The 20,609-nt window shown below is 53.8% G+C and overlaps 9 protein-coding genes across 9 annotated transcripts in view; 6 read left to right on the top strand and 3 right to left on the bottom strand.

Moving 5' to 3' along the window:
- Positions 1-790, top strand: part of A1O7_04817 (uncharacterized protein) — a gene marked incomplete at both ends in the record, with an annotated part of 1,056 nt that extends 266 nt beyond the window's left edge. Inside the window, 2 exons of the mRNA XM_007758827.1 lie at positions 285-610; positions 689-790. Coding sequence (XP_007757017.1) covers positions 285-610; positions 689-790 — 428 coding nt within the window. The remainder of the gene's footprint in view (positions 1-284; positions 611-688) is intronic.
- A 546-nt stretch (positions 791-1,336) lies between these two features.
- Positions 1,337-2,446, bottom strand: A1O7_04818 (uncharacterized protein; the record flags this gene model as incomplete). The annotated part of the gene is made up of 2 exons (XM_007758828.1): positions 1,337-1,906; positions 2,324-2,446. The coding sequence occupies 2 exons, from the start codon at positions 2,444-2,446 to the stop codon at positions 1,337-1,339; spliced, it is 693 nt and encodes a 230-aa protein (XP_007757018.1).
- A 1,048-nt stretch (positions 2,447-3,494) lies between these two features.
- A1O7_04819 (uncharacterized protein) lies at positions 3,495-4,712 on the top strand (the record flags this gene model as incomplete). Its single annotated transcript, XM_007758829.1, has 1 exon — positions 3,495-4,712. One exon carries the CDS (start codon positions 3,495-3,497, stop codon positions 4,710-4,712), a length of 1,218 nt encoding a protein of 405 aa, XP_007757019.1.
- A 1,974-nt stretch (positions 4,713-6,686) lies between these two features.
- A1O7_04820 (uncharacterized protein) lies at positions 6,687-7,841 on the top strand (the record flags this gene model as incomplete). The annotated part of the gene is made up of 1 exon (XM_007758830.1): positions 6,687-7,841. One exon carries the CDS (start codon positions 6,687-6,689, stop codon positions 7,839-7,841), a length of 1,155 nt encoding a protein of 384 aa, XP_007757020.1.
- A 305-nt stretch (positions 7,842-8,146) lies between these two features.
- A1O7_04821 (uncharacterized protein) lies at positions 8,147-10,189 on the bottom strand (the record flags this gene model as incomplete). The annotated part of the gene is made up of 1 exon (XM_007758831.1): positions 8,147-10,189. The coding sequence occupies one exon, from the start codon at positions 10,187-10,189 to the stop codon at positions 8,147-8,149; it is 2,043 nt and encodes a 680-aa protein (XP_007757021.1).
- A 336-nt stretch (positions 10,190-10,525) lies between these two features.
- On the bottom strand, positions 10,526-11,330 carry A1O7_04822 (uncharacterized protein; the record flags this gene model as incomplete). The annotated part of the gene is made up of 4 exons (XM_007758832.1): positions 10,526-10,790; positions 10,846-11,092; positions 11,141-11,177; positions 11,235-11,330. The coding sequence occupies 4 exons, from the start codon at positions 11,328-11,330 to the stop codon at positions 10,526-10,528; spliced, it is 645 nt and encodes a 214-aa protein (XP_007757022.1).
- Positions 11,331-12,191: 861 nt separating this feature from the next.
- On the top strand, positions 12,192-13,035 carry A1O7_04823 (3-oxoacyl-[acyl-carrier protein] reductase; the record flags this gene model as incomplete). Its single annotated transcript, XM_007758833.1, has 2 exons — positions 12,192-12,760; positions 12,852-13,035. The coding sequence occupies 2 exons, from the start codon at positions 12,192-12,194 to the stop codon at positions 13,033-13,035; spliced, it is 753 nt and encodes a 250-aa protein (XP_007757023.1).
- A 2,493-nt stretch (positions 13,036-15,528) lies between these two features.
- Positions 15,529-17,067, top strand: A1O7_04824 (uncharacterized protein; the record flags this gene model as incomplete). The annotated part of the gene is made up of 1 exon (XM_007758834.1): positions 15,529-17,067. One exon carries the CDS (start codon positions 15,529-15,531, stop codon positions 17,065-17,067), a length of 1,539 nt encoding a protein of 512 aa, XP_007757024.1.
- Positions 17,068-17,491: 424 nt separating this feature from the next.
- On the top strand, positions 17,492-19,078 carry A1O7_04825 (uncharacterized protein; the record flags this gene model as incomplete). The annotated part of the gene is made up of 1 exon (XM_007758835.1): positions 17,492-19,078. One exon carries the CDS (start codon positions 17,492-17,494, stop codon positions 19,076-19,078), a length of 1,587 nt encoding a protein of 528 aa, XP_007757025.1.
- Positions 19,079-20,609: the final 1,531 nt, after the last annotated feature.

Raw genomic sequence — 20,609 nt, forward strand, 5'->3', positions numbered from 1 at the left:
TGCTGGTGCTGGTGCTGGTGCTGGTGCTGGTGCTGGTGCTGGTGCTGGTGCTGGTGCTGGTGCTGGTGCTGGTGCTGGTGCTGGTGCTGATTTGGTTCCTTTGCGTGATCTGCTTCCTCCACGCCACTCAGCCCTTATTACTACCCAGCCCACAACCTCCTGCTCATCGTATTATACGCTCACACCCGCACACCCTCACACCTGCACGAACCCCCTCTTCTCTCCATTTCAAGGTCCAACTTCAATATCCTTATCTGCCATACTGACCCTGACGCACCTCCCAGGCTACACCCTCCAACGCCTGTACCTCCAACGCAAATACCGCAACTCGACCACGACGGCGCACCAACTCTGGACTTCTGACCAGCTCAAGTCGTCCGACTACAGCCCCAACACGCAAATCACGGACCACTTCGTCGTGCTGGACAAGACGCCCACGAGCGTGCTCATCCGGTGCGGCGACTCGCCGCTCAATCACCCGGACTCGCCGCGCCAGTCGGACGGGCTGTTTGAGATGTGCGCTTCCGTGAATGCCGACGAAGGGTTCGCCGAGTTCCGGCTGAAGAGTATTTTCTTTGTGGGGGATCAGAGCTGGACGGGGCCGGGCGAGGTGGAGGTGGAGCAACGCAAGCAGATCAAGGGGACAAGTACATCTAGTAGTCCTGTTGCTGGGGACGGCGCGGTACAGAAATGGGAGAATCGAGGGCCCATGCAGGGGACTATGTGGTTTGCGCATAAGTTGTATACGAAGCTTTGGATGGAGAGTGCGTTGAGTAGGGTGAAGGCGTGAGGTGTAGTCTTAGGGATTGGGTTGGTCGCATGAAGCAATACTTCACATACTGTAGCGTGCTTTGGGCGTCTTGCTTCATTTCACGCGCCGCAGAGATGTTTAGGGTCGACATTTGAACATTACCTATGCAGTGCCGCACACTGGAAGAAGAAATGATGACGGATTGAACTGTGCATATGATTACTTGAGCCTCGAAAAGGTCATCTCTGCCTGTGGCTTTCGCGCTGCACGCATGTGTAGCTATGTCAAGAGCTAGAGTCTATCTCTGCTCAGCTATGCCCGTGAAGCTCTGCACTTGTCACGGGTAAACAAAGGGAAGAAAGAAATCCAGCACAGCCATGCATTCCTACCACCAAGAACCCCTATCGATTCCCTAGCTCAACATTATCGTGATGCAAAGTTCCGCTGCTTGAGAGCCTGATGCTCCTGACTGCAATTGTGTTCCGATGGTGATGCCGAGGCTTGTGATTTTGTCGTGGGCTTGACCCATCCTGATGCCAGTTGATCCGCGGTCGTCGCATGTATCACCTCATTTGCAGATTGTCTTCACGTAGCGTGACGGACGTAGTAGTGATAGCCACTTGTGGCATGTTTCTCCCAATGACCAGCTGGAAAGTCCGGCTTCAAGGCGTCGCTATATTCTCGCAAAGTCCAGCTGCCGTCGAGTTCCTTGCACCAGAATTGCGGACTCTGACCAGGCTTGAACGGCACGAGTTGACTTGGCTGCTGTTGCGCGGCTTGCATGTTGGCCAGCAAAATGGCGTTCTGGGTTTGAATCTCTGCTGCTGTCGCTCCGACAAAGTAGGCTGGGGCATTCGGCATTGCAGCAAGGGCGGCGTTGGCTGCGACTGCGGCGGCGGCCTGCGCTGGGCCCGGAGATTGAGACCAGATCGGCGCAGCGGCGAACGGGACTTGATATGAGGTCGCGGCTGCAGCTGTGGCATATGGTGAGTACGTGTACGGGGAGTACGACGGAATAATCGGAGCAGAGGCGGTGGGCAGGGTATAGCAAGTGTAGCCAGAGGAGGTGTATGGCCAACCAGTTGAGGCAGTGGGAGGGCTTGTTCCATGGTAGATGCCATTGACGTAGTAGCCAGCTGGGGCACTAGCACTGCCCTGTGAAGTGAGGTGTCAGTGAGTCGACAGTGAGAGTGTCGCGGAGCCGGGCACTTGCCTGGAAGTAGTACATAGTGGGTTGAGCAGGTTGGTTTGACTGATAGACTGGAGCTGGTGGATGGATTCCCTGTGCGCCGTTCTGGTTAGAGACGTAGAGATAGGTGCGCGGCCAGTCTGCTGGATCTTCCCAGTGCCAGGCGGCAGGTTGAGTGTTCACGGCGGAGGGGTCGAGAGAATTGTAGGTGTAGAAGTGAGCGGGCATAGTTCTTCTGTTGGAGGCATGAAGCGAGCGAGAGGATAAAGTGAGTGGGATCGAAAGTCAGTAGACTTGCAACAGATGTAGGATTGAGAGAGTTTGTGTGATTGACAGAGAGCTTTGAGGTCCAGCCTTGAGACAAAAATTCACTTGCGACGCACCTTCCGATGATCAGGATAGAACCCGTGGTTGTCGTCCAGGAAGATGTACTCTTCTTTGGTCGGTTCTGCGGCGAGGACGACTTGAGGTTGACCAAATGGCCAGGCACCGCAAGAGAAACACATGATGGCAAGACTGGAGGTGAGAAAGTTGCGAGCTGAGAAGATACTGACGGTTTAAGGAATGAGATAGCTGACGGTTCGGTCGGTTGAAAAAGTGCGGTTTCGCGGGGTCTTTATGAAGGACGAAGACAGACGAGACCTGTTAGTGAAGTTCGCGAGCAAGTAGATCGGTAACAACATATCGCAGACCAGGGTTTCGTAGGCGGCAGTCTCAATGAGCCTTCATCAGGCCTTTCTCTATTCCAGCTCACAAACTTGAACAGGTTCTCTAGCTTTGTCGCTGGACACTCCTGCCAGATGTGTACTCGTGCTCCATTCCATAGTCATAGCGTGATAGCTGAACTGCCGCCCATCCCAGCTTCTTCGCGTCCTCCAATTCACAAGCCGACACCTTCTGGTCTATTGTTGATTGTAAGAAGAGCGTCGTAATAGCCCATTTCGGATTGTGTGCACAAGTAATCACTTGATCCCCTGCCGTACGCCGCATTGGCTTGAGGGTCTTGGCGATCTATCTTGACTACTCACACATAGTTTTCGTGTCTGTCGCGCCGTGACAACCGTGCATTGTTCCACCGTTTCACCGCTACAGCATTGACGCATTGCGAAGCATAGGTGGTCATGAGAGGAGATGTCGGCACAGCTTCCTCCAGGATCCGACCCACACGCTAATCGACACGCTAGAGGCACGCTAGAGTTATCGATAACGAACTACGTCATCGCTACCCTCAAAATGTCGAAATGTCAACAGCAGCGGTTGCGACAGTTCAGCCTACAGAGCCATTGCCACCACGAATTCCCTTGCCAACAAGCGCCTGTCGTATTCAAAAACATATCATTGGGAAATCACCTGCTTGATTATCTGGCTCTCCAGGAAACACCTTCACTATCGAGTCCATTATCGAGGATCAGCGGCGGCTGCCTGCTTGGCCTTGGCAGAGGGAGGCTCCTCAGCCTCGAGGCTTGGAACAGTGTTTGTGGCACTCATTTCTTCTCGTTTTGTTCCATGTTGACCACCATCTAGAAATTCGACGGTAGACCCGTCGGTATCGCCATGGATACCAGCAACGGTGTGGCCTTGATCGCCCCCGTTCACACCATCGACCTCTCCCTCCAGCCAGAAGACCGCTACAAGGCGCTGGCGCTGGCGTACGCAGACGAGCTTCGAGGCCTTACAACCCTTTTCAACGCCCTTCTTGGCGACTTGGGCTTGTCCCAGCGTTCCCATGGCCCAATCAATCTCTTCGCGCGAATGTTCCTTCGCGGTCTGAACTCTCCGGTGGAGACGGCGGAGCTTCGAGGCATAGCTCAAGTTACGGGAGTGCCAATGTACTTGCTAGTCAGCTTCAACGTGGTCCTGGACTGCCTCATGGGCTGTACGTCTGGCGCAGTCAAGACATTGGAGAAAGGGGAACCGTGGAGCAAGACAAGAATGCTGCACTTCCGCACCTTGGACTGGTCGATGGATCCTCTGCGCAGAATCCTCGTCCGGTTGGAATTTGTTCGCAGTAGATCGGCGACCCCTGGCCAGATACTGGCTCGCAGCGTCACGTACGTGGGCTTCATTGGAGTCCTGACAGGAGTGCGGGAGGACCTAAGCGTCTCTCTCAACTTCCGGCCTCTGCATAACGCGACCAGGAGAAGGGACCACATGCGATTCTACCTCCACCACTTGTTGGTGCTTCTGGGTTACCGCCAGTCAATCGCCGGTATTCTCAGAGAATACATCATCCCTGAAGATCCAAAAAACGAGCATGCGAAGCGTCTTGAGGATATTATGGAGGAAGTCATTCCGCGGCCAACCACTGCAGCTTACCTGACTTTCTGCGACGGTGTTTCGACTGTCGTCCTGGAGAAGGATTATGGGACTGCCGTCATGCGATATTCCGACACATTCATCGGCGTGACGAACAACGATCAGGATGATGACGACCCTCGGTTGCGGAAAGACAACGCTATCCTGGAACAGATCTCGGTCAAGGACTCCGGTTTCAAGATTGGAATGGAAGCACTTGTAGAGGAAAGCCGAGACAGACTGGATGCCATCGCGATCAGGTGGCGAGGCCATGTTCGAAAAGCGAAGAGACAAGCAAAGAAGGATGGGAAAGACGCCAGTACAGTTGAGCGGAACTTGACTGTCACCACCGACGAGGTCATTGAATGGCTGTCCGCATACCCAACCACGAACGAGCAGACACATTTCGCGACGATCATGGACCCAATGAGCGGACAGGTCGTCTGGACTCGCGTGTATCCGCCACCACTTGAATGAAATACGGAGCAGAAGATGGTCTAGTCCTGAACGCACCCACTTCCTAGCACGGAGACCTCTATTGTTGGAGAGTCAGGAACAATCAATTCTCAATCCGCAGGCTGTTAGCGCAGGGTTGTTGTCTACTGGGCAGACACTTGGAGTTTTTCGTTGAAGATACCCCGGATCAGATCAAATATGTGCGTTATGAAAATTGGGTTCTCTGGCTGCGAACAGGTAGACTTGATGTGGTGAGGATAGCGTTATTGGCCCTGACAGTGTCCGGCACTATACTCGCGAGAGGCGCTGTGTGTATGGCACCACAGCATGTGGTCCTGAGAGGACAAGCTCAGCGACAGTTCTGCACGATTCATTGGTTATGCAGGCTCCCCTGCGACGTCTGAGACATGCGCATAAAAGCAGTTCCGCTCGTTCGAACAAGAGGCCTTACCGCTGGGCTACAAGAAGGTACCGTGGTTCGTCAGTCATAAGTGTCGTCGTGAGGCGGCCCACATGTAGCTCCTCATATGCAAGATGCTTATTCTCCGCAGAACTAGATGGCGATAGTGCTCCGACTGGTGTCCCGGCCCTATCCCAACGGAAAGCATGCAGTCCATGCACCTTTACCCGGACACCTAGTGTATTCTCCAGAAAAGGAAGGAGCCGTTCGTGGGTCAAGGCGGCGAAGCCTCCCGCTTGTACATACTGGCGGCTTGGTTGGTGCTTGGCCATTCATGTATGACGGTATTGACTCTGGCTAAACGGCATGAGGGTGGCCTTGACGGCAGTGGTCTGGATACCCATGCAACGCGTCATCATCGGAACCTGACAGTACAGCCCCGGGGCTGGCGCAGCACAGATATTGCTTGTGAGCCTGAGGCTGGAGATGTAATTGTACCGTGGCGTTGAACTGGCGGTGCTTGTTTTCATTGAAATCTCGACTCGCTTCTGCGAAAAATAACCGGCGTCATGAACTCCAGAAACCACGCCATAGGGGGAAAATGCGACGAATGACATAAGCAAAGCTTTGAGTCCTTAGGTTCACACCCGGTTCTAGGGCTTCCTATGCCACCAATGGTAGCAGGCGGGGGCAATCGATAGGCAGCATAAGGCGTGCGGGACGGTGCCTGGGAAGAGGCAAATGTCAGTGGATGACCATGTGCGACCCGAGCTAGATCCACACTTCGTACGAGGTACTCTCTCTTTACATGCGAGAACTCCTCTTGGCAACATGCTGTGAATAAGTCCTCCAAGGCGCATGTTTGTAGCGTTTGAGGTGTGATGGCCATACCCATACCACACAAGGTAAGTCTCGTAACAGTGCACTGGGTAGTCAGCACCAAGTCATTCCAACTCTGGAATGCTTTCTTGATGGCTAAACAAGGAGAAAGACACACAACGAATTGTCATTGATCGTCGCAGATCCTTGACAAGCATGTCCAAGTATCTTGACCCTTGCCGTCAGTCTACTGTATGGCGTATGCACCCCGACGGCCCTGCCAGGCCAGCATAACGCCCGGACCTTGCTTGTGACACCAAAATAGAACATGGGAAATGGACAACACACACCCAACACTATCAAAATACGCGTCTCCAACCAACATCGACTCGTCATCATAGGTCTCCTCCGGCGACGGGCGTACGGTTGCGCCAGCCCTGGACGCCTTTCACTGCACGTTGGTTCCACAAAACGATGCGGCTGGGAGAATTTACAGAGTATCCACCTTCGCCACGCCGGACATGTCGCTGTCAGGGCAGGCGAGGGCTGCTACTGCCGGACATCTGCATACCAGGTACCTTGTCGATCGTGGCTATTGAAGATGAAAAGGAAGTCATTGCCCGTGGTTGTGCCCTTAGAGGCAGTCGTGGTGGGATCTTCTTGCAAATAGGCCGTCGTCCTTCACTTTCAGTCTTCGTGCTCGCCTCGCTCTCTTTTCATTCCCTGTACAGCAGCTCACAGACTTCAGAATTCATTGACAGCAACCATTCGACACCATGGTTAACTCGATTTTATCCTTCGCTGCGCTCGCGCTGGCCACCGTGCCCTCACTCGTTTCGGCTGCTCCAACTACAGAGGCATGGCAGAGCACCGACTTCCCCGTTGTCGACGCCTGGATGAAGCACAAATCCCCAGGGAAGTTCCGGCCTTGTACAGATGAGACTATCAAGATCCGAAAGGACTTCGACTCGATGGCGCCCGAAGAGCGGAAAGCATACACCGATGCTATCAAGTGCATCGCATCCAAGCCCTCGCAGCTCGACCAGACTATCTATCCTGCGGCCACCAACCGATACATGGACTATGCTGTAACCCACGTCAACCGCACGAGACAAGTTCATCTCTCGGGCTTCTTTTTGACGTGGCATCGCTACTACCTCCACCTGTTTGAGGAAGATCTGCGCACAGAATGCGGTTACACCGGGGCATTCCCGTACTGGAACTGGCCTGCCACTGCTGACAACCTGCACGGCAGCGCAGTCTTTGATGGTTCTGAGTATTCCATGTCCGGCGACGGTGAATATGTCGATACCGGCCCAGTCGTCCTAGCACCAACGCTTTCGCTTCCTCATGGATCAGGAGGAGGATGTGTCAACTCTGGTCCTTTTGCCGGCTGGCAGACGACAATGGCGGATATCCCTATCACGTATATCCTTCAAGGCTTGCCATTGCCCGATACGGCATTCCAACTCAACCAGTCCTGCCTTACTAGGGACCTTAATACCTTTGCTGCGCAGACCTGGTGCAACTACACAGCCCTGGATCTTGCCTTGGAATCCGCGGACCTCGCAGAATTCGACACTCAGATCAACGGCGTCCTCGGTGGAGGTTCACTCGGCTTGCACTCCGGCGCTCACTTCATCATCGGATCGCCCGGCTCTTCCATCTATGTGTCTGTGCAGGACCCCATCTGGTGGCCGCTACACACCTTCCTGGACAACGTGTACACTTCGTGGCAAATTCGCCATCCTGACCTCGCAAACATCACCTTCGGTACCGAGACGGCAGTCAATGTCCCACCTAGCGCCAATGTCACTCTTGACACCGTCGAGCCAGACTGGGGCTACTTCGGGCAAGAACTCCACACAGTCGGGGACCTCATCAGTACCACTGCTGGTCCGTTCTGCTACAAATACGACGTCCAGTTGTAATCGATGATGATTTGGATCGGCCGACCTGTGGGCAGCACATGGGGGAGTCGTTAGCTCGAGTAATACGGCGTCCTCGAAGCATATGGCGTTGGTATGGATGTTTCAAAATGGGTTTCTTTGTACAGGTCTTTTGATCCGGGATGAGCCATTGCCGCTCCAGTAGACGTCGGGGGGTCGTCCCCACAGCTGAGGGAGAGGCGGAACATGGACTCGGAGAAAAAGCTCGCAGCAGTCCTTTTTTGGCTACACTAATGGACAACTTTCATCATGCTTGCTCGTTTCATATCTTCTTTTTGGCATCGACCTCATTTCTTCTTCTTTTTGGTCTTATCGTCCACGGTGATCCATCGTTTGTCTATTCCTCTCCTGCTCAATTCCTTCTCCACAACGTCTCTCTGATCACCTTGCACCAAAATCTCCATCATCCCAGGCTTGCCACCCACATGCTGCCCGACACTCGCGCTGCCCGCGCATTTCTTCTGCAACTCCGGTGCCAGTACCTGCGGATTAATCCCGAATACTTCGAGACCCGAGATTTTCGTGACCACTTTTGTGCCCGACCGCTTCTCGAGCACGATACTGACTTGCGGAGCTGGTCCAGATTTGGGTTTCAGAGACGAGTCGGGCGAGTCCGGGTCGTACGTCTGCTCGTTGCGGAGCAGCAGCCAGTGCGGGATCGCCAGATGAGAGTCCTCGAGGATCCGTTTCACGAGGGCGTCGCGAGAGATCTCGCCGGCGGCAAGCACACGGGTATCCGCGGCAGAAGGGTTCGAACCGAGGACGTTGTTCGCGATGAAGGGGTCGAGCTTGACGAAGCGAGGCGAGGAGCTTTTGTCAGTTAACGACGGGTTATTCTCGATGTATTTCTTGAGGAAGGCCGAGATCTGCGACGCAGTATAGTATGTCGTCTTGGAGGGGATGAGGTCGGGTACGAGCTTGCCGGACGCGCGATACACGGTCTGCAGCGCGAGTTTTTGGCCCAGCGAGGTATCACCCGTACTTGCTGGAGTTTGGTTGTTCGCATCCGCGCCAGGGCCCGTTGAGGTTGATGTCTGGACTTTCGGCTTGGGCAGTCTGTAGGGCGTAAAGATGCGGACTCGTTCGTCGTCGAGGTCCATGTCCAAGATGACGGTCTCGCCGCCGTTGCGGTCTTTGGATTTGACGAGGACCTGTTTCTCCAGGTGTTTGATGAATTTCTTCGTGTTCTTCCAGGATGTCTTCTTGATGGTGTAGTGCTGGTTCTGAACGCGGAGGTGTGGTTGGATCATGTTGGAGATCAGGAAGGACGGCTGGATGGGGTAGTCGAGGCCGTGATGGGGCGGGTCGGCGTTCTTTTTGGCATCGTACAGAGCATAAAGGAATGCTTGCATGAACGCGTCGTCGACCTCGGCGGTGGTTGGCTCTCGTTCTTGTTCCGTCTCGGCTTCCGGAGCGCCTGCTGGACCATGACCATGACCATGACCGTTGGCATTCGATTCACCGTTCGCGGCTCCATCTCCCAGCGCAACGCCGCCATTTTGCCCTTCATCGTCGTCCTCTTCTTCGTTGTCTTCGAGGTCAAGGCCCTCCATACCGGCCTCTATGCCTGCATGTGGCGTCATATCCCAGCCTTCTATACTCTCGGGCCCTGCTCTACCGCCATTCCCGAACTGGCTCCAGCTCCAAATCTCATCGCCCTCCCAGTGGATTCCTTCCACAGCTGCACCCTTCGCACCCTGGACTCGACCCAGGCTTGACACGTCGATTTTACACGTCCCCACCCACACGGGCACACTTGGTCTCTCCAAGCCGGCCACGGCGACAACCGATCCCACCTTTGCACCCTCCGGCCATGGCGGGCCCCCAACCAATCCCGGCGTCATCAAGTCAGCGCCGGTGCGCAGTTTCTCAACGACAAAGTCTTGGGAGTGTAATAGTGGCGTCAGCCCGGGGTTGTGCCACAGTGTGTAAACTGTAGGGTATAGCCTGGACTCTTTCCCATTCCCGTATTGGATCCATAGTATCCGCTCCTCTTGACCGGGGTGTGCACCGACGTAAACTGTGCCTGAGACTAATGTCAAACTGGCGCCGGAGTGGGTGGTGAATCTGGCGGACAGGCATGTTTCAGGTACGAGGCTCGTGCGGATAGAGGATAGAGCAGGTGTGGGTTGGTTTGGATTTGAAGGAGGCGGAGGCTGGCTTTGGCTTTGGCTTTGGCTCTCTGCTGCCGTTGCTGCTGCGGTGCTGTCAATCTCCTCCAGCGTCGGTATATGGACACTGTATTCGGCGATGATCTGGTCCGCGAGCTTGCGGCGGTCGGAGGACCGTAGCGGGGAAAGGTTCTTGATCTGTGGCTTCTTCTTGAACATATTGGGAAACGTGAATCAGGCCAGCCAGTAGAAAAGGTATCAACAGGGAACGCTTCAACTACTCCGGCAGAAGATGCACGAAAAAATTTCAGTGACTTGGTCTTAGCTTGCAAAAGGCAACGCCAGATATGCAGTGTAGAATCAGTGTATGGGTGTTGACAGCCTGAGTGGGAGGCGGTTGGGAGAACGGGAAATACGTCATTTCAAATGACCGCTCACGCCGCTTTGCAAGGGGTTGTTCAGGGTAGTTCCATTTCATCCGGTGCTTGCTTTGTGCGACTACGAATCCACTGTTGAACGTCGTACGCCGTACTTCTGAGTTGCTTCAGGTTGCAATCATTCTGTGGAATAGATGCCTCTCTTGGCTGCCTTGGCCTCCTTCCACCAGCTATCCGAACTCTCGGGAACGCCGGACAAGTCGATGGGTTCCCTCAGTTTCCGTTTCTGTCCCTGGTTGATCCCGAGTTCGGTGTTTCTCGCCGCCATTTCTTTGTCGACATCAAGCTGCTTGAATTCTGTAAGCGAGCCCATCAAAGTCGGAGGGCCCAACGGCAACTCATCGCCCCTATCGACCTGCCAGAAGTGGTACAGTTTACCATAGCTGCCATTGCCGTTAGCCATGTGGTTCGGATTTAGCCGCTGCTTGGAAGGCTCACAGCGTGACGACCTCCTCCATCGCCTTTGTTTCCAGCTCGTCCCACCTGTCCTTCTGGCGCGCATGGGAGGCGGGATAAGGAAGAACCAGCATTCCAGATTTAACCTCGAATTCATGCGAATGCCAGAACTTCTGTTCTTCAGGGTCGAGTTTCAGGTAACGGTGCTTCGGTATCATGTATTCCACGCCGATAAGTCTGGCTCCGGGCTTGCATGAGTCGTAGATGAGACACTGACGTAAGTCTAAGACTTGGTCAATGTGATGTTCCTCACACATGGGCTCCGGCTCGAACTCACCTTTCTCAACGTGAGAGCAGAAATGATGCGCTGAGACCTAAGAAACTGTCAGCGACGACACACCATATGGGATAACTCAGGTTCAGGCACTTACTGTCCTCACTTCTCCTCGGCGAGCTTCATCCGTGTAGATGTGGAGCGCGTGCAGATATTCGCAGATATTGTGCAGCGGCTTCATTTCAGGCTGCATCGTGGTTCCGACGTGTGTTTGAATACCTAGGTATAGCAACCACGACTTAAACCAGGCGCTTGGACTGAATTTGAGTGCCCACGCCGCCAGACCAGACAGACCTGGGGCGACGACCTGATTCTGGCTCATCTTGATAATCAGTCGCGATCGACAGGTGGTGGACGCAGTGTATCTCGTAGAAAAATGCACCGGAGTCCGATGAACAGCAATGGGCGAGCCAGAGGACTGTGATGTTTCGCCGCATGTCTCGTACAGTTGGCCTCTGATGTCACCGGTCACCGGATAAACCGATCCGAGCTCTATTCAAGGCTCTGTCTTGTTTCATCTTCTTCTCTCGCCGTCTACGAGTACCTACCACGCAAGGTAGACTGACATTTACCTTTACCACAAGCGAAAGAGTTGTCTACAAGGCTGCAACCATACGATACAGGGGTTTCAAGGCCGCTTGCTCCAGATGCTCACCAGGCAACATGGTTTTAGCTGGCGGAGGCATATCCCGATTCTGAAGAGTCGCACGGCTATCCGGCTAGCTTGCCGAGAAAATGTCAACCCTGGCCGCAATAGGCTCTCCCCGCGTGTTCGCTTTGGTTGACGGAGCGTGCCACCACTCCCCGCTGAGGGGGACAAGGCTGTGCGCCGTAGTGACCGTTTGTGGCCTCGGTTCACACAATACAGCGCACAGAATTTGGAGTGATAATCTTACTTTCTGACTTTGTTTCATACATGGAGAAGCAATAGTTTTATTTCTTGACTCTGTTCCTACAAGTATCCTCCGCCATTGCCTGATTCTCGCGACTCACGCGCCCGCGCTTTTCCTGAGAGTCAGTGCACACCTCACGCTTTATATATACAACCTTGAAGATGGTCGGCCGTCTCGAGGGCAAAGTCGCGATTGTGACTGGAGGAGGTTCAGGCTTCGGAGCCGGTATTGCGACAAAATTTGTGCAGGAAGGTGCGAAAGTCCTCATCGCCGACCTGTCACAGGAAAATGGCGCCAAAGTGGCACAGTCGCTGGGCGCCGAATATCTCGCTGCCGATGTCACGAAACGCTCGGACTGGGAAGCCCTGCTGAAGAAGGCTGTTGATTCCTTCGGCGGCCTGGATATTGTTGTCAACAATGCGGGTACAACTTACAAGAACAAGCCGACGGAGAGCGTCACGGACGATGACTTCGACTTGGTCTTTAACGTCAACGTCAAGAGCATATACCTCTCCAGCAATGTTTTGGTACCATATTTCATCGAAAACAACCGACCCGGATCATTTATTCAGATCGCATCGACTGCGGGAATAAGGCCTCGACCGGGATTGACTTGGTACAATGCTTCTAAGGCGGCTGTCAGCAATGCATCGAAAACCATGGCGGTCGAATATGCTCCGAAGCAAATCCGATTCAATGCTGTCTGTCCTGTCGTTGGGAGCACTGGATTGTAAGTACTACCAGCAGACCCTATACGTTGTCTCGATGATTCTGCGTCTTAACCAAGATGCGCGTTTGCTAACGTCATATGCGTGCAACAGAACCCACCTTTTCTTGGGCAAGGCAGATACCGAGGAGAACAGAAAGGGATTTGTGTCGACGATACCGCTAGGAAGAGGAAGCACCCCCAAGGATGTGGCGAATGCGTGTTGCTATCTCGCAAGTGACGAGGCAGAGTTCATAACCGGCGTCAATCTAGAAGTCGATGGCGGCAGATGTGTATGAAGATGGTACAGTAGACATGTCAGTACAGGTAAAATGTTGTGCAGAACATCCTCCCCCAAGATAGCTGGCCCATCATTGGAATTGATTTTCCTGCAGGGCGTCTCGTCGGAATAGCTGCCAATGTTCATCGCACGAGATTGCTCCGGTCTTTTCGCAGAAGTATGTGTATCCAGTACATGTCCCCGGACCTCTAAAATTTGGTTCGTGGAAAAGGTTGCATAGTCGTGACCAGCATTCTGCCAACAGACTGTAGGAGTGTTCTTGTCGCTGGCTCACGAAGTTGGCGCATACGAGTGAATGGCTAGATCTTGAACATTGACGACAAGGCTGTTCGTGATTGTGAATCTAAGTAAGCTTTCCCATACCTTAGAAACATTGAGCGACGATGATCTGGTAGCACTAAAGCAGGGCAGAATTACGGATGAAAAACCGGCTGTTTTCGGCCATTGCGTATGAGCCAGAAAGACTTGGAGAGCGGACTGCGGTGACCGCTCTGTGGCTGGCAATGTCAGTGATGAACTCAAAGTTCTTGAGCGCATTGAGAGAGGATTCGAAGAGACAGTGCAGGTTGTGATAGACGGCGTGGCGGTTACGATAATCTGCCCGGCAATGCAGACCATGAGTTGCGTAGGCAACAAGATTTTGCCTGATTCAAAGATAAAATTTGCAACTGCACGTCTCCATCGTTGCAATCTCCCATACTCCTCTCGAACCTCCGTCTTGGCTTCGACGAACAGAACTCGTGCTCTGGCTTGTGGCTGATTCCTGTCCAGCATGAAGATGCGCAATCTCTGCGTAAGAGGGGTGTATCGTTGAGCGCAACGTATTCTGTATTGCTAAGGACAGGCAGAGTGTGTGCAAGGATAAAATGGTCGGAACTTGAAGAATGTCGGATATGCAAGTCGCGCGCATAGGAGGACACGGTGGAAGGCATTGAATACCAACCTACCTACAGTATCTAGGTATGTACCTTTGGTACGAAGTGTCCTTTAGTACAGAGTACGAAGCACCTCAGGTGGAGATGGGCGAGATAGAGACAGCAAAACAGAAACTATGGGTTGCCCACTTACTACTGTACCTACAGTAGGTAGCTGGGTGTCCTACAGTAGCTGAGAACTTTGAAGTGACAGTGGCTTGTGGCATCCGGGTTTCTATTTCGGGACCGAACAACCAGCACGAGCAAGACCTGATAATCGGTGCTAGACAGAAAGGTGCATGCACGTGTTCTCTTCTGACCGCCTCTGAAACTGAAGCCTTCAAGTTTTCCAGGGTCCAGGTCCCAACGCTCGTCTTCTGCACGAAACCCGCTCACCAACCTGGCCTGTGTGAGGACGCCGAACCGCAGGTGGACAAGCTGCCTCGTCGGTGACCAGTTGGCGCTCGAGCTGGGGATGCTATGAGTCCCATGACTGCGTCTCTTCTGTTTGACATGAAGCTCGTTTGTGATGGAGCGGGCCAAGCCTGTCAATTGGCTGCATCGGTCGCTCCAATCTAAAGCCCGTCACATTCGCCATCGCGCCATCTGACTCGCTCAGTGTCTTCACCGCCCGGGATCTTTTCTGGCCGGTACCTGGACCTTCCCCAGAAAGGTTTCGGTGCGGGCGTGGTGCCTCGCGTACCTGACGCTTGTCTGATCTCGATTCGTTTTGTGTTTCTCCTCCTGGCCAGAGGGGCTGACGTGACGATGCCGCCATCCACTCTCCACATTCTCAACCCGGCGGTCAGTAACAACATATCAATCCAATATCCTCTGTACGAGGTACTCGTCCTCGGGCGTCAGGATAGCGGACACGCCTTCTGCTCAGAGGAGACAAATCGGTAAAGAGACAGGAGCAATAGCATGTCTTTGAGCTTCACACAATGTGTCAAAGCTCCAAGTTGCTCCACCCGCTTCTCACCTCGTGCAGTCGATGAAACGTTGGCCATCCACCAGGGCTTCCCGCTTACTCCACTTCCCCTCGAACTTGCAGCAGCCTCTAACACTTTTCATCAAACGGCGAACAGAAGATCTTCTGTTCGCTCTGACTCGTGACGGTCTGCGGGCTCAGGCCGCCGCTTCCTTGCAATTTCATTTTCAGTCTCGATGACCTGATCGTCAGTCCGCGCCTCTCTCCGCCTTTCTCGGCTGCCAGATAGAGTTTGTCTCGTATTCTCAATCCGGTATCGACTCTTCCTCCGTCATTGGGCCGGGCATTTTGTTTTCTCGCCAAAATCCTGGTCGACGACTCTGAATTTAGCAGAAGTGGCTGATCGTGGTTGACGCTTTGCCGTTTTCTTTGGAGAGACAACGGAGCTGGAAAAGTCTGAGTGTGTCGTTCTGTCATGGCCCGATCTCTGTGTCCAGGTTATCCCAGGCACATTTCACCCTGTACTGTGTAGCAGCCTCGTTGCCATCAAACGGGTCCTGCTACTATTAGAGTTTCAGGTGGCAGGTGCCTCTCATCGGCCAGCCTGCAGCACGGAACCTGTCAAGGCTTCTGCAGACTTCCCGTCATGGCTCCGAGAATGTCTTCCTGTAACGGCTCGCCGTTGACGACCTCCGACCTTGCCGCAACCTCAGACGAACTCGACTCCCAACCGATGGATCACGCCTTGAAGGCCCGGAAGATGGGCTCCGTTTCCGCTAGACAGAGAAAGAGTCAAGAACGACAGCAGCAGCTGGCGCTGGACCGAGAGAGATACGCGGAGCACAAGAGAAGGATTCTGATGTACGATCATAGGGTGGATCGCCAGTCTCCATATACGGATGACCTTGAACGCGATACAGCAGATGAGGGCGACGGGAGCGCTAGACATTCTGATCGAGAGTCTTCTGTCTCAACACTGTCGGAGAGAAGTGCACTGACGCCGGACGACATGCTGCAGAATCAAGCCAGATTTGGCGGGCAACCCTCTACCGCCTCCCACACTATCACGGCGCTCAAAATCCAGATACCGGATGAAGATGAAGTTCTCCAACGAATGGAGCTGGACGAGAATCGAATCATCATCCCTCACTCCCCAAAACCACTGCTGCAGGCATCGCTCGCTACTCTGTCTGACTTCAGATACGACCGCTACTCGACGATCCTAGACTCTCCACTGTCGGAGACACTCAGCCCTGACCTCGACACGGATGAGACCTTTTCCCCAATCGAGACAGCTACGCCTATCTCCTACCAACAGCCCAAATCGCGTCCGTCGCTGATATCCATAGTCAGCATATCTCATCGAGGCAAACGAAGGACAGCTTCTTTGCAGAGCCCACTGTCCCAGATGGTGCCGCAGGCGGTGGAAAGATCCGCGCAACGTCAGTCAATAAGCAGTATCCGCTCCGCCTTTCCCGCGGCTGAAGCCACGCTCTTCGAAGTGCCTAATTTGCCCGATAACGCTTTCGAGCTCATTGCCACTGCTAGCCAAGAATCCCTGCCATTACCATGCAAGGAAGTACCAAGGGCAAAAGCTGAACGAAAGCCAAGTATGCCTCGTCTATCGACAGCGTTGAGCCATGCACGCATGAGCAGCGTCAAGAACCTTATCAAGACCCCCACAACTACTATTCCTTCCGCGACGCATCGGAGGTCGATCTCTCGCCCCTCCAGTCACATCAGCAGACCTTCGACCGCAAGCATACCTGCGTCGGAGAGCTCTTCATTATCAGTGGCAGGAGCGGGCAACACCATAACAGCCTTGCCATCTCCGCCCACGCCCTCAGCTGATGACGAGATCTCGGATCGCCTGGAGGCTAAGTCTGCTATGCAAAGAAAGAAATCCTTCTCTACCCTGAGAAGAAGAAGTGAGAGCATTGGACAAGCGATCAAAGGCCTCAGCAAACTCACACCCAAGCATGACGTTCCCTTACCAACAACGTCCGGCCTGACGACGCCGAAGAAGGTGCAACATTTCGATCCTTCCGACTTTCCTACACCGCCTCTGCCTGCTCCGCGAATTGCCAAGAATAGCGCAAGCTCTTTCTCATCTTCTCGAGCGTGGAGTAGCGGAGGGTTCGTTGGGCTAGGGCTACGAAGTGTCGAGGGTCTGGCGCAAAGATAGGGCAGCCGTGCGGGCTCCAAGAAGGGAAAAGGGACTATAATATCCATCAACAGGAGCCTTTGGCTCGTGGACGAAGTTACGACCTGGGCTTTCTGAGCGTTAGTACATTGAACAGATAGTTATTGAGATCGAGCGAGGCTGAATGCGCTAAACTGTTCGCCAGTATGGTGACCCGATTATCATAGTAATACCAAACCTCTGTGTGACACCATGTTATGAATCTTCTGCTCGTGTGCCCAGTGCTTCACATAGTACGGAATATATCACCTGACGGGCCGCAGGGATAATTTTCCGAGACGCCGCGTTTCACGTGATTCAGAGGCTTGGCGGTCCCTCCTGCTTCTCCGCGTCTTGTTTCCCGTTGTTCAACGCGTTAGCGAGTCCTCTTTCACAATGGTTGCATATGCCTCCACAAAGCAGAGGAATGTCGCCGACTGCAGGCCAGCGCCCGTACTCGAAGTCGGATTCTATCCCACTCACACTGAGGCCGTATCTGGAGAATTTACCTTCGCCGACAGTGCTGGTCCCCAGCGATCAAAGAACTCCCACAGGTCCACGCGTGGTCATACCAGATAGAGACGTTGTCACACCCACACCCACTCCTCGGAGGACCCGAGCTGTCACATCATTTGAGCTTGGCGCAGAAGACGGAGCGGATGATAGAGATGCGAGCACAAATGAAGGGGTAGATACATCGGCTTCACTCGGAGGCGAGTTGACACTGGGCGAAGCCGCGGAGCAGGAGGATAACGCCGCGGATGTAGCGGGCGTCACTTTGGACGACGATGATTTTGAGTCACATTACTCCCGCCAGGAGTCCGAGTACTCTGAGGAGGAAGATGAGGGACAGGGGATTTTGCAGGACAATGGAGACGAAGGGCGCCAGGAACGGCGACAGAATGGAGATCCACCAGTCGCGCCGAAAAGACCAGACTTGCTGTCCAGGGTCCGCTCATTGCCTGCTCGGCCTCCGATTCCACAGACAACAGAAATGCATCCTCACCCCCAACAGCAATCTGGTGAGCTTCATACCTCTCAGTCGACCACGTCTCTGCCTCCCCCACCACCTCCGCCACTATATCCGCCGTTCTACAATCGCCCGCCCACTCCTCTGCCACCGTCTCCAAGTCTAACGTCCCTTCTTCGACCCCCATCTCTGCTCAATCGCTCTACAGCGTCTACACGTCCTACCACACCTGACAGCTCCGACGTGGAGACCCCCAACGACACTGAAGCTGCTGTGGCTCACTCGGCCCGGCGTGCAAACCCACCACCACCCACCTCTCCAAAGGTCCCGACATACGAGTACTATGGCTTTGTCTTGTACTTGGCCTCTACGCTTGCCTTCCTGATTTACATTCTCTGGTCTTACCTACCGTCTCCGTTCCTCCATGCCTTGGGAATTACATATTACCCCAATCGTTGGTGGTCATTGGCCATTCCAGCATGGATCGTCATGCTCCTGATTTTTATATATGTTGCACTGCTGAGTTACAACGTCGAGTATCTCACTCTTCCACTTGGGAGTTTGGAGTGCATGGTCGATGAAGCTGCGAATGTGGCCATCCTCGACCATTCTGGGCGCCTGAGGAAAGGCGGAAGCAAACGCTTCGTCAAAGAGCTGGAAGAGCGCGCGAAGCTTGAACGAGAAATGGAGTCCTCGCGAGCTACATCTGGGAGAGGCAAGAAAGCGGCCCATCGGGCACAAGACAAAGTAAAGCGAAAGTCCTCAAGAGCAAGCAGTGGTCGTGACCCGGAGCCGCGTGAAGTGCCGGCGCGAGATTATCGAGCTTCGCCACCATCTTTCTCGGCATCACCCTCAAGTCCTTATCAGCGTCAAGCACCGAACCCCTTTATTTCTACACATATCTATTCGACGCAGACTCAACATGAGTACCAGAGGCAAGGGCTTTCCCCCTCATACCCCGATTGGAAGCTTGTTTGGAACGAGGGTACCGATGCCGTCATGGATGTGCCTATCGGTGGGGTGTGTGAAGTATTGTATGGCTGACCCGGCTTCGTACATCAAGACAGGCCACCGAGTGGCGATGCTTGAATAGTCAACGGCCATAACGAGACGCCGGACCCAGGTAGTAATGGCCAACTACCTTGCGAAAGGAGTTGATCGCCATTAATTCATGCATGAATATGGACCGACTCCGGGAAGGCGCCTCCTGTACCATCGTCACTTCACAAAATTGAATGTGCTCCTCGCTTGAAGCACTGACAAAGCTGGCGGGCACTCGAACGAGATGTTGCAAGTGTCTCCGCATCCAGCATGACACCATGAGCTGTGGTCGCTTCAAAGGGTACTATTTGGGAGGATCCAGCAAAGCTTGTCAGACGCCGTGTGTGAGCGTCTTCTGGCTCTGAGCCTTGCAGGTTCGCTTACATCATAACGGTTATGCTTGTTACCAAGCGGCGCCAAAGCCTGGAGTGTATATTGTTTGTTGATGACAGGACATCTTGGACGTTTAGACTCCGCCACAGGCTATTCGAGACCGAGCACATTAATCGCCGCCCAGGTTTGGGCAGCTGGCTCGCAAACTCTGGATGATATCTGAGTGATCAATCGAGAACGGTATTGGCTGGCTTGGGATACATCTCATAAAATCCACAAAGCTCCCAGTTTTGCGCATTAGGGGTATGAGCGGCTGGGGAACGGGTAAGCGCGGAGCACTCTAACCCACCTCTCCAGTATACGCCTTTCAGTCCCTTAAAGCGTTGCGTTGTCTAGTGGGCTGTGTCGCGTCCCATGTAGCTTCTCGAGCCCAACAAGTCGAGGATTCAGTACATCAGGGGCCCTCGGCTACCGCTTCTTCAATCGCATTGATCGGAACGCAAACTCCAATTATGGGTTAGTATACGGTAGGTCCATGGAAGCCCATGCAGACGGACGTCGTCTTGCAGGGCCCGGTTTCTGTTGAGGCTGAGAGCCGATCCAGTCTGAAGCTATTGTTTGCGCCTAGCCGCCGATCAACCCTTCGCCTGACTTGGGTGGGGCTCTGCCGAGGAAAGACGCATTTCGAGCATTGTGGATGGATCGAAAAGGCTGCTGGAAGTACAGCCAGCTCGCTTCTCCGACTCAGGTGTTGTCCTCCCCTAAGTCAAGTTTTGCGGATCCATGCTGTATGCTCGTGTCTCACGACGATCGACCATTCACGACCACCCAGGTCAGTCGACAGCTGAGTAGCGAAGATGAGGCAAAGCTGTTGGTGGATGAACGCTGGTGGGTGGTCATACTATGCACTCAAACGCAGACGATGCGTATATTCATGGTATGATAGTGTTCGGAAACGACCAGCGGACATTTAGATTGGATATCTCCTGGCGTTCCAGCCTCCACGAGCTCTGCAAGGCGCGTGAGTCCGGCGATAGCGCGCCTGACCTGCCCGGCTCTGTTATCCTCCCTTCTCGATCTTCCCACTTCACGGCGCCTTCTCAGCCGCTGTCAGACAATTTGGAACAAGCACATTTGTTAGAACTTAAAATGTCTGCATTGCTCCCCATCGCTTCAGCTACTACGGCCGGGAGCACATGAC

Source organism: Cladophialophora yegresii (assembly GCF_000585515.1).
Source record: "Cladophialophora yegresii CBS 114405 chromosome Unknown aczIN-supercont1.3, whole genome shotgun sequence".
NCBI lineage: Eukaryota > Fungi > Ascomycota > Eurotiomycetes > Chaetothyriales > Herpotrichiellaceae > Cladophialophora > Cladophialophora yegresii.